Genomic DNA, 12,509 nt, shown 5'->3' with positions numbered 1-12,509 from the left:
TATTTGTATCTACTGTAGATGCTATTACCTTTAATAGTTGGGCGGCAAATTCCAACCACAAAGAAGAACTGGATGCTTTACCCGGCCTCTAAATAAACAGATTCTGAAAATTAGAAATCACATGACCTAATACAATATGATCATCATGGACGATATATCGATGCCCTACAACTTTTTTTTAAAAAAAAATTGATTTCATAAATGAAGAAATTAACAATAATATCCCAACTAGAATTCGAAGACATTAAATTAAAAGGCCTTACTGGATAGACCAAAGTGTTAAATAGTGATTTTCAATCTGGAACTCCAATTGGTGGATTATTAGATTGCTAAATTGAAGTATACAATTTTTAAGAAGGTATTCTACAAGAAAAATACCAGGTACATCCCAGTCCCCCTAATTTCAATAGATATTTCCAATTTTTGAAATTGGTTTAAATTTTTTATTACTTTACTATAAAGTTACCATTTGAGTTTCAACAATTATACTCTTTATGTCAGTGGTTGGTGATGACTTAGAAACTGTTGTTTCAGAAGAATTCGGCTTCAAGCCTCTAGGCCAAGCTGTTATTTTACCATCTTATGATGAAAAGTTGCCTTATTCTTCATTGCATAACTTAGATATTTCGAACAAGAGAGGTTTATATGTGGCCACATCAGGAGATAAAACAGTAATTGGTAAAGTTCAAGATTTAAGAGATTTTGTTTCGTCTAGTGAAGTCACCGCTTTACCACAATTTTTATGGGAAAAGGATATTACAGGCGTTATTGCTGTAAAGTTTTACAATAATTTGGTTTTAATTCTTAATACAGATGGACAATTGTCATCAATAGATTGTAACGATTTATCTAAGGATTTGGAAAATATACATAAGTTTGAATCAGGGATTTTAGAATTCAAGCTTTCAGCAAATACTTTATTTTTATTATCAAATAATTATCAGTTGTTTTGTTATAACATTAGTGCAGATGAGATAGTGCCAATTACAAATGAAGTGATCGCACTTGATGTTTTTGAAAATTTATTAGTTGCGATAAACAGTAATGGTATTATAAAATTCTATGAAATATCAGGTGCTGAATTGAATGAATTCGAATCATTTGGTTATCCTGATCAATTGAAAGAAGAATTTAATGATGAATATAAACCAATTAGTATTACAGTGTTAGACAAAGCAAGATTCCTTGTGGTATTTGGTGTCGATGTAGATACCACAGAAGATATGATTTCATATGACCATAAGATGTATATCGTTGCCAAAAAGGAGTCTGAATTCATTTTTAAGGAATCTTATGATATATTACCGGCTTTTGGCTCAGTTTTAAGATATCCAACTTACTATAATATATATTTGAAAGGTCTGATCAAGGAAAATCAAGAGTTAAACGTTTTGGGTTCTGCATGTTCCAGTGAGTTGACCATTTTGGACAAATTAGATATAGTTCAACCCTCTCAAGATAGTGAAAGAGCTGTTTTACCAATCAATAAAGAAACTGATAATGATACAAATCCAATTGGTATAGCTATTGATGTTTGCACAGATGGTCTAATTGGAGAACCTTGTCAAGGTGTTGATAAAATTGACCACATGGCTCTAATATATATTTTGACAAATGAAGGTAAACTGATAATAGATGGGTTGTATGATTCTACAGCTATCAAGAATGATTCATATAATGTAAATTCCTTAAAGGCAAGAATAATAAATGAAAATGAAGGTGAAAATGACAGTATCAAACCATTTATTAAAAACGAAGTATTAAAGGAAAATGCTCCGATATTATCATCTGCGAAAATTTCATCAGGAACAGACGATAATAAGACTCCAACATTTAGTCAACCTAGCTTTGGCATCCCTAATAGTAACACGTTAGAACCTTCAAATTTTGCATTCGGTAAACCAAGTTTCGGAAGCCCAGCTTCCAGCTCACCTTTTTCTGCATTCTCTACTACCGCCACAGAAGAAACCTCCTCATCAACTGCATTTGGTAAACCTGCATTTGGAGCGCCTTCATTTAATTCATTTAAATCATCAACTGAGACAGCCAATCAAACATTTGGCGCTCCATCATTCGGAACTCCCTCCTTCGGTTCTTCCTCTTCAAAACCTGATGGTTCAACTGAATCTTCTGTATTTGGAAAACCTACATTTGGACAATCATCATTCAGTGCATCGGCCTTTCAGGCTAAAGAATCTTCCTCCGGACCTACATTTGGGCAAAGTTCTTTTGCCAATTCAACTTTTGGAAATTTAGCAGGCTCGAACAAATCAACGAATATATTTGGTTCGGCTTCTTCTGATAAAGCTGACAATCCATTTCTCGGTGCATCAAATGGAAATTCCCCATTTGCAAACTTAATGTCGAACAAACCAGCTGTTGATGTTGAATCACCATTTTCAAAATTTTCTATCTCAAATAAAGTTGAAGAGATTGATAGTAGAGAGACAAATGATATTCCAAAAGAAGAATCTAGTACATCTGAAGACTTAAGAGATTCTACAGTTGAACAAATGCCTACTATTTCAACTCCATTGGCATCTAAAGATATCTCATTAACAAAACAAGAAACCTCTGACGAATCAGCTGGAATTACAGCAGATAATAAGCCTAAGGAATCCGGGTTTTCAATTTCTTCCCTAACTGATAAAATAAAGAAATCAGCAAATATATCGGAAAATGATTTAAATATTAATAGTTTCACGAAATCTCCATTTGAAACAGAAAAATCAGGTGAATCCTCACCTTTTTCTAACTTTACAAATGATTTAAATAAATCTCAACCAGCATCATTTGCTATCAATTTAAATGACAAAAATAAGGAATTACTTCAAGATGATATGCAAAAAAATATCTCCGAATCAGAAGCAGAGATTGTTGATATCAACGAAGAATCTTCATCAGTGGATTTACCTAAGATCAACGATGAAGTTTCCAAAGAATCTAATAATAACTCAGAGGAATCTGATGCAGATTCGATAACGACTCAAGAATCATACGAAAATGTAGAAGCTTTTGAAAAACACTCAGAACAAGAGTCTGATACTGAATCTTTAAATAAGACTGAATTTAATGATGAACCAAATAATGAAAATGTGGAAGAAATAAAAGACAATGAAGAAATTGAAATTAGAAAAGAACTGGAAGTAGAAGAGGCATCTACTAAACAAGAACCAGAAACTGATAATGAAGATGATGTTGTAGAGGAATCTGTATTAAATCGTGAAATTGAGACAAAAAATGAACTTCAAAATGGTGTACCAACCGAAGAAGAAAATGAAATTAATGAAGAATCTGAGATTGAATCAGAAGAGACTAGTGAAATTGTTGAAGAGAGCATAGTTGTAAAGACTATTGGAACAAGCCCAGCTAATTCTGCAAATGCTGAAATTCAAACTGAGCCTTTACTTGTATTTGATAAGAGCACACAATTTGAGAAGGAATATTCCACTGTAGGACATCAAACTGATAAAATTGAAACTTGTGACTTTAACATTCAAACATTTGAAGATGATGAAAGTTATGTAGCTTTATGTCATAAACCATCAACTTTAAAACCGTTTTTCACAGGAGCAACCATTAAAGGAATGAAATATTTATCAGATGATCCTAATCTAAGAATAGTTGAATCAACATATAACTTCATTGAAGCAGAATTGCTAGTTCTTTCTTTAAACTTAAAGAACATGGATGAATTTCTGGTTGACCAATCCACAACATATATTGAGAAAAGAACTGATAAAACATTAAATAACATTTACATTTGGAGACTGAATGAGTCTAAGATTTTAGTCGATATTCTATCCCAAAAAGTAGAATCGTGTGCTTCACAATTTTCTAAACAGGATGACTTATTATTGAGAGTTGATGAACTAACTGAAAAAATCAAGAAGAATGTTGATGAAAAAATCAAGTTTAAAGAATTTATTAACACCTTGGATGAAATTGTAAATGGGAAGGAAGAAAGAGTACGTGATCTAACGTTGTATCAATCAACAGTTCAAAATAATCTACGTAATAAAATTCGAGTACTTTCTGAAAAAATCAACCGTATAGAGGAAACTGTTAACATTTTAAAGATGTACACAGTTAATAGTGATAAATTATCCGATAACCCATTAGTCAGTAGGTTAATTGCAGAATCTGTAAGTCGTGGAAATCTCTTGGATGAGATTAAAAGTCTAAGGGGTGATTTGAATAAGTTTAGAGCAAATTCAGAAGGAGCATTTACCGATGAATCTACCTCAGCGGAACAAACTGCATTAGCTATTAGAAAAGGGAATAGTTTAAATTCAATTAAGGTTGCAGAAACAAGTTTACGTTTGAACACCAAGCAGCAACTGGGTTTATTTTTTGAAAAGATGGTATCTGTTCAAGAATAATCGGCCAATCAAAGACTCAAGATATAGAAAGTATCCCAATAAATGATGTCTATATAAGCAGTATAAATATTTTAGTAATATTAGCCTAGAGAAAAAGTGGAGTATAGGCTTGAAATAGATGCATAATATAATCTTAAATTTTATATATTGTTTATAAAACGGTGATGCAGTTATTTGACAAAAGAGTATAGCACAGCTTTGAATTCTTTGATTAATGCATCGTTTTCTTTCTTTGTTCCTACTGTTATTCTTAAACAACCAGTGCAACCAAGTTCATTTCCTCTGAATCTAATAACTACTTTAGAATTTGTTGCTAACTGTAAATATAACTTCTTAGCCAATTCGTTATCCCCATTGTTAATTCTTACCATGATAAAATTTGCATCTAAACCACCTACGTATGCTCGGTTTACATAATCTAACGATATTAACTCATTCAATAAACGATGTTTTTCCTGATTTACATTCCTTGCATTCTCTATCATATAATTTAGGTTTTCTTCCTGGACAGCCTCTATTGCATACTTTGAAGTTAAAGATGATATGTTATATGGTGCCTTCATAGCATTTAAGACACTGGAAAATTCTTCAGAAGCAAACGTTACACCTAATCTAATACCAGCTAAACCAAAGGATTTTGATAGAGTTTGTAACACAGTTAAATTTGGATATTTAGTAACTAATTTAGCCATTGAGTAAGTAGTACCTTCTGCATCTGCAAAATCGATATAAGCCTCATCTACCACAACTAAACCATTGGTCCAATTTTCTAAAATGAATTCGATATCCTTTTTGTTGACCAGTTTACCAGTTGGGTTACCAGGTGAAGTGATAAATAACAGTTTAATTTTAGGGTCATTTTTCAAAGTAGATAAAACCTCTGGAACATTCATTTGAAATGAATTATCTTCAGTTATTAGTGGGCACTCTACAATTTCAACATCGTTAATATTTGCACAGACTGAATACATGGAATACGTTGGAGGAAGTGTTAGGATCTTATCAACCTCAGGTCTGCAGCATGCACGAATTAAGGAATCAATACATTCGTCAGATCCTACCCCTAAACACAGATTGTCTTCAGTCAATGGTTCAATACCAGGAGTCTTATCCAATCTATTTCTAAAACCTGCAAGTAGTGTCTTGAATTCAACCTGATGAGGATCTGGGTACCTGTTTAAATCTGTATCTCTAATTGAGAGTGGAATTGGGCCACTGGCATTTTCATTGGCGTCTAATAATATACCTTCAGTGAAATCATCTCTCGCACAGCGATATGGCTTTAAATTGTAAATTTTTGGCCTAACAATATCTTGTAAATTGAAACTCATTTTGTCTTTTTAACTTTTAACTCACTCTATAAAAATATATCTGTATCCTACCTGTTGATATATACAGGCAATGAATAATATTATGGGAGACTTTTAGTAACTGTTCTTGTGAAATTAGAGAAGTCTTTAGTACAAAAGTTTTCTAAAAAAGTTACTGTAAGTAGCCTTTAAAGTAACCAACCCTGACCAAGAATTCATAACAAAATTAAAATATATTTCGACTCCTTAAATAAGACAGTCCTAAAATTAAATTCAAAGCTTGAATTGACTCATCTTACTGTTACGAATGGGTTCAGGGTTGATCAAACTAAACCTCGTTGATATATTTCGAATAGTTGTTAGTCATAGGCGAATTTCTGTATTGATGTTCGAAATTAATTTGACTCTGATCTTATATAAAGGTCACATGGATCAATGAACCATCTATAACTGACCCATAAACTGTATCATATATAAAGTCAAGTAAATATATTAAATTAGATGGTTGTCATACTCAACCAAAGTATCTGGTTCTCTTCCTTGCTATTTCTAGCTAATAAGAACCCTTCCTAAACTAAGCAAACTAAACGAACTAGAACAGCCATTCAAAATTAACTAAAAGAACCAAGAAAGTTTGGTAAAGCTAGTGGTAATGACTCCATATCTATGAAGTAGTTTAAAACATCTAGTCCCTTCGACTGAGGTTTAATATTATTGTTTTTTGTAGTAGTAGATAACACCCACTAATCTCACTATTGCCTGATCTTGAAGAAAGTAGTTAGTCTACAAATGCCTACAAATTTTGACAATACTTCGAGACACCATCTTGAAACAATAGCACGATGTAAATTGGACTATTGTCCTACTTGTTCAGGTAATTCGATCTATACTACTCTGAGCACTAATCAAATACTTATTAATATTAGTTATTATTGAACAAAATGACAGCGACAATGAATATTTAACAGGTAAAACAACTTATTGGGATTTAAAATCGCTGTGTGGCTAGACATTCAGTGATTGATACTTTAGTTTTCTAACTTCATAATCGATATACATATATGTTTCCTTTGCCATTAATACTGCACAAAAAGGTCTTGACTTCCACAGCGTCACTATTAGGACATATTAATTTCTGATTAATAAAAGCTTGTCAATATTTTGTAGAGTTATTCTGTATATAACACTCATTAGAGGATTTCTTTGCTTTGAATATATCCTAAAATTTCAAGATAATGAATGAACTTGATCTGATAATGACACCAAATATTACCGATTATATTAATCCATCAGTTCCAAAAGAAACCGAGGTTGTCAAGATCCATAAACAATTAACTGACACCATTGGAAATTCTACCTTTATACCTTCAGCTGTTTCAACAGTCGTCCCAATGGAAACTAGATATAAGAATCAATATACCTTCCAAGTTGGAATTCCATCAGCGTCTTCAAATAAATACATCAGAAATTCAAGTAATAAACCCGATGGATTCATGTTCATCTTAATGGGGACTATTATTTGTACTATTATATTGTTAATGATAGGTTGGCTTTTGTTTCGTAGTTGTATGGAGAGAAAGAAGAAACTCAGAACTACCGATATTGAAGACCTTGATAAATCTGACTCTCTACATTTCCCTTATAAATCCTCTAGACTATCAGGGATCCCAACCCAAATAGGATCATATAAGCAAGGAACAAGCATTGATAAGAAATTCCTAGATATTCTTGATTCTAATTCTGCCGGTAACAACATTTCACCAGTGTCAATTAATAACAATGTCAGTTATTATTCATTTGTACCAACAGATGGTGGTGAAAGTGTACATTTTATAGTGGATAGTGGGTATGAGGAAGATAGTGAGGAAAGAGGAGAAGGAGATTCGTTGAATAGTGACATTGCAATTAGCAATGTACCTTGTTCAACGGAAAAGATGACAGATTCATATAGGAAAGATTCATTGCATGTATCCGTCTCTTTGGAGGCTCTAAGGAACGACGAGAGTGGAATGAATAATGAGGTGGACAATAAGAATTCCAAAACAGTTAGTATATAATTAGTAAATATTAGACTTAGTTTTCATTACTGTTTATTTTTTTTATGATTTTATTCTGTTTTTCATGTATATAAAAAATTACAAAACATCGACATTCTATATAAAATTGAATTGTTATTGACAAAAATAAGTATTTATATTATAATGTATTAGACGATGAAATACCAGGTCAGTTCAACCACGACTGTGAATCAATTAAATTAAATTAATCAGATGTAACCAATTTTACAGAAGGGTTGAAAACAGATAACTGGTATCAAAAGGATGAACTTCAAAGAAATGACTTTATTAAATAATGAGCAGAGTGATGGATATATGAAAATGAGGTGAAAATAAGAAAATAAACTGGAACATTCTGTTAGTGTAAAAGTATATTGCTTTTCAAATATAAGTAAGCAATCCTTAAAATTGACAGAAATCAATTGGAGTTGGAACACTTAATAATATAAAGTAAATTAAAAAAAGGATATCTTCATGAAAACGGAAACAAACTTTTGGTATTTGATATGATTTAATATTATGATTATTACTATTATTATTATTACTGTTATTATTATTATTATTATTATTATTTTACATTATAGTACAACTAGAACTTTCTTCCTCATCCTTTATGTCATTCCTTTTGCTATCGCTAGTTAAAACAACACGAGTAGCTTCAGTGAATGCCTCATTTACACCTTTATTCAATTTCGCACTACATTCTAAATAACGCAATGCACCTATCTTCTTAGCCATAGCTAGACCTTCCTCATAAGTTATTAAATCTTTTCTGTTATTATTAGTACCATCAATATCTTCATCTTCTTCATTTCTCAAATCACATTTTAATGCAACCAAGACCAATTTAACGTCATCACAATGATCAGCAATTTCACCAACCCATTTATGCTGTACGTTCTCTAACGAATCACGAGAATCGACACTAAAACATAACATAATGGTATCAGTATCAGAATAAGATAATGATCGTAACCTATCGAATTCTTCTTGTCCTGCAGTATCCCATAAGGATAAAGTAATATGCTTATTGTCAACAAAAATATCATGGATATAATTCTCAAAAACTGTAGGCTCATACACCTTAGGGAAATAACCTCGAGTAAAAACATTTAACAGAGATGTCTTACCACAAGCACCATCACCCAATATGACAATCTTCCTTTCAATTGGTTTCTTAGAAACAGAACTGGAACCACACAACATTTTCTTTCTCTCTCTTTCGTTCTTCCTTTACACCACTTGAATTCAAACCAATAAATAATAAACCAACTACAGCAACAACACTAAAGATAACCTTTTCTTGCCTCTGACAAACTAACTATTCATCCTTTAAATAATACCTTTCACTACTTGTTGTTTGTTATTTATGGTTACGTTTTTTTTTATTGATCGATATTCTTGATTCGAAAGCCTTTCCATATTAAAAAATTATCCGAACAAAGCATAGACCATACAATAACGAAATTTGGTACTTAAATATAGTAGCAAATTGGTGAGATAACGATGCAACAATTGATTTGATTTAATTTGATTTGACAGGAATATGATATAATGATATTATGCTATTATGCTTATGAATATTCTTATTTGTATATAAGGTTTATGATTTTTAAATATGTGTCTGAATCTATAAATATGTTTTGAATAAGACTAATTGAATAATGTAGAAATAAAAATGGTTGATTAGTATGCGAATTTTATGAAAAGGAAGATGGAATCTTGATTTGAGTAATGATTGGGATGGGACATATGCTTAATTGGCTTCCATTGTGCTTTGTGCCTTAAGTTCAGCTTTATTAGCTCTTTTTTGTCTCCATTCCATACCGTACATTACTGGGATCATGACTAAGAAATTTGCAACGAAAAGAAAACCAACAATTAATGTGAATGTACCACCAACTGTGATGGAACCTTTCATTTTCGCAAAACAACCCATAAACATAGCACTTAAACTACATCTGATGAAATTGAAACAACTTGTAGCAGTAGACGACTTCCCTGGATAAAGATCAACCAACAATGTGCTAGATGTGGATAATGTACTCATTGCACAATATGAACCAAAAAATGAAACGATTAATATACTTTCGACTTTTAAGCCCTTATCCACACACCAACCAAATAATATAAATGCAGCGACAGCAATGAAATTCTGTGGTAATGCTGGTAGTAGACGTGCTTTGAAAATATTGAATTGTTTATCTTCTGGAATTTCTTTGGCTTCCTTCATTGCATCGAATTTTTTTAAACTCTTTTTATAATAGATATCAATTACTCTACCTGTAATCAACGATCCAAGTAAACCACCCATACCAGCTGGTAAATAACATACACCAATAATAATCAGTTTATAATTATAAGGTTCAATAGCTAATTCTGAAGAAATTGATGATAACATTAATGTCCATAATGCAAATTGTAAACCACCTGGAAGTAGTGATAATACAATTTCCGGTTGACAGATGATGGTGAATGGCGCTAAAAGGTTTAGCTTTGGCTTGTTTTGATCCAAGGTTTCATAATCTGGATTATCATATTTGAATCTCTTCTGGAAGCTTTTTAATAAGAAAATTGGTGCTCTATTGATGATGTTTTTAGGTTTTATAGACATATTACCCACAATTGTTCTCTTTGTTTCTGGCAAAACCAAAATACCTACAAATAGACAACACCCTGCACCAATTGCCAGGAACCAGAAAATTGCTCTCCAATCCCAAGCTGCTGCTAATGCTGCACCAATCAAAGAACCAAATGCTTGACCCAACAAGACTAAACCTGATACAGCACCAACAAATGTACCTCTTTCTGCTTTCATTGTGAAATCACCAACGCATCCTGAACTAATTGCAATGATTGGAGAAATACCACAACTCTGAAGACATCTTAAGAAAATAATAACACCATATGAGTTAGCGCAAGCCAAGGCGATAGATGCAACAATGTAAACTAACATACCGAATAATATAACAGGTCTACGCCCATATATGTCGGCTAAACCGCCACAGACGGTTGGTGAAATACCTTGAAATAATAAGTAAACCACCACAGTGACGTTAACTAAATTTTCATCAATATCGAATTGTTTTTCCAATTGTCTTAAAGCTGGATAGTAAATTGGCGAACCTAATGAAGACCAGAACCCACACATAGTTAATAACCCCACCATAATCCACTTTTGTGAATAGCTGAATAAAGTATATGGTGCTACGTATTCTTGGCTGTCCTTTATAGTTTTGACATCATCGGCTGATTCCAGATCAGATTCCTCTACTTCACGAGTTTGAGTTCTTGACAATGTACCGTCCACTTTATAGATACCGTCGCCATTACCATTGATAACACCGTATGTGTAATCTTTAACTTCTTTACCTACTCCATAAGGCTCTAATTGCTTCTCGAGAGAAGTCGTGCTGCTTTGCTCACTGTATATATTGGCGCTGTCTAGACTATCCCTTGGCCTCTGATATTCCGTCATTGTTATATCTTTAAATTGATTATTCTGCAAGCTTCTAGAGGATTGCAATATTGAAGAGGATTCTTTATTGCTTTTATCATTCAATGACAATAAGAGGAAAGATAGATATGGAATTAAAAGTAATTTAAAAATACTGTGCTTCCAAGTGATTTCAATAGAGTGGGAATGAACTGACTGATAAATAGAAACTTTACAGAGACTAACTCATCTTTATATATAAAGATATCATCTGTATATTTTTTTCTTGAATATCATAAAGATGTGTCTGGTTAACAAAGTTCTGAACAAAATAACCTCGGCCATACTATCTGCTTCTTCAATTTAGAGATATCTGGCAAACGACAAGTATTGTTCCCGTAGAAAGTCTTTTGACTCTATCAAGGAGCCGCCCTTCTGATGGATAGATATGGTGAAACTCGATGAAGATATCAAGTAGTTGAATAGTTGTATATTATTGACAAAGCCATTTCCGAAACAATCCTCTGCTCGTATTTTTTTTTCTTTTTTTTTTGCCAGCTAACTGTTCTCTGCGTCGAGCCCTGAGGGAATCTTAAATGAAAAATTCTTTAGTTCAAAATTAGAATGAGAAAACTAAGCGTACAACAAGGAAAAATATGATTCGTGGTTTTTCCGAACTGAATTTCGTTCCTATCTTTCAATTTCTCCTAGATACGAGACATTGTTTCCGGTTTGATACCGATTTGTTCCGGTACAGAATTTACTTCTACGGAAATTCCTAATAGGTAGTCTCTTTTTCATCTTTAATACAGTGATATCTCGGACAAACGATATGGTTGCTAGTTTAGTACGGCGATGATCTTCGACCTGAGCTTAAGTTTTTGAGTGTTAGCGAGAAATCACATGAAAAGCGCTAAGTAAGTGACTTCGGAATGAAAGAAGATAAAAAAAGAAATTTCAAAAACAAGCGAAAAATTCGAAATATTGGTATTGTGCACTTTTCTAACCTCTATCTTGGTGAGGTTCAGTAGCCACAAAAACAAAAAAAGAAAAACAAAAAGGAAAGAAAAAAATAAAAATATTAAAAGCTTTTGTTCCGTTATTTCGGAAAGGAAACAAAAATGTCCTCTTTGGGCTACTGCATTCCTCGTAAATCTCGGAAAGTTTCGGATTGTTCATCAAAAATGGCGAACCAAGATCCGCTTAGGGTAAAGAATGTCTAGGACAAATATCCCAAAACCAAGAAATATAAAATGCTAATTTGTCCTGGACATTTTGTTTTTACCTTAGCATCATTGTCTTTATCCCAAGCCTTCTTATTGTA

At 32.6% G+C, this 12,509-nt stretch overlaps 5 protein-coding genes across 5 annotated transcripts; 2 read left to right on the top strand and 3 right to left on the bottom strand.

Annotated features, from left to right (window-relative positions):
- Positions 1-494: 494 nt before the first annotated feature.
- NUP159 (FG-nucleoporin NUP159) lies at positions 495-4,382 on the top strand (the record flags this gene model as incomplete). Its single annotated transcript, XM_001646082.1, has 1 exon — positions 495-4,382. The coding sequence occupies one exon, from the start codon at positions 495-497 to the stop codon at positions 4,380-4,382; it is 3,888 nt and encodes a 1,295-aa protein (XP_001646132.1).
- Positions 4,383-4,552: 170 nt separating this feature from the next.
- On the bottom strand, positions 4,553-5,713 carry HIS5 (histidinol-phosphate transaminase; the record flags this gene model as incomplete). Its single annotated transcript, XM_001646081.1, has 1 exon — positions 4,553-5,713. One exon carries the CDS (start codon positions 5,711-5,713, stop codon positions 4,553-4,555), a length of 1,161 nt encoding a protein of 386 aa, XP_001646131.1.
- Positions 5,714-6,927: 1,214 nt separating this feature from the next.
- Positions 6,928-7,749, top strand: Kpol_1039p21 (uncharacterized protein; the record flags this gene model as incomplete). Its single annotated transcript, XM_001646080.1, has 1 exon — positions 6,928-7,749. The coding sequence occupies one exon, from the start codon at positions 6,928-6,930 to the stop codon at positions 7,747-7,749; it is 822 nt and encodes a 273-aa protein (XP_001646130.1).
- Positions 7,750-8,322: 573 nt separating this feature from the next.
- RHO3 (Rho family GTPase RHO3) lies at positions 8,323-8,955 on the bottom strand (the record flags this gene model as incomplete). Its single annotated transcript, XM_001646079.1, has 1 exon — positions 8,323-8,955. The coding sequence occupies one exon, from the start codon at positions 8,953-8,955 to the stop codon at positions 8,323-8,325; it is 633 nt and encodes a 210-aa protein (XP_001646129.1).
- Positions 8,956-9,505: 550 nt separating this feature from the next.
- Kpol_1039p19 (MFS transporter) lies at positions 9,506-11,227 on the bottom strand (the record flags this gene model as incomplete). The annotated part of the gene is made up of 1 exon (XM_001646078.1): positions 9,506-11,227. One exon carries the CDS (start codon positions 11,225-11,227, stop codon positions 9,506-9,508), a length of 1,722 nt encoding a protein of 573 aa, XP_001646128.1.
- Between the last annotated feature and the right edge of the window lie 1,282 nt (positions 11,228-12,509).

The sequence above is a fragment of the Vanderwaltozyma polyspora genome, genomic scaffold (assembly GCF_000150035.1).
Source record: "Vanderwaltozyma polyspora DSM 70294 KpolScaffold1039 genomic scaffold, whole genome shotgun sequence".
Lineage (NCBI taxonomy): Eukaryota > Fungi > Ascomycota > Saccharomycetes > Saccharomycetales > Saccharomycetaceae > Vanderwaltozyma > Vanderwaltozyma polyspora.
Note: the sequence above shows the minus strand (reverse complement) of the source record. Positions and strands in the feature narration are given on the sequence as shown.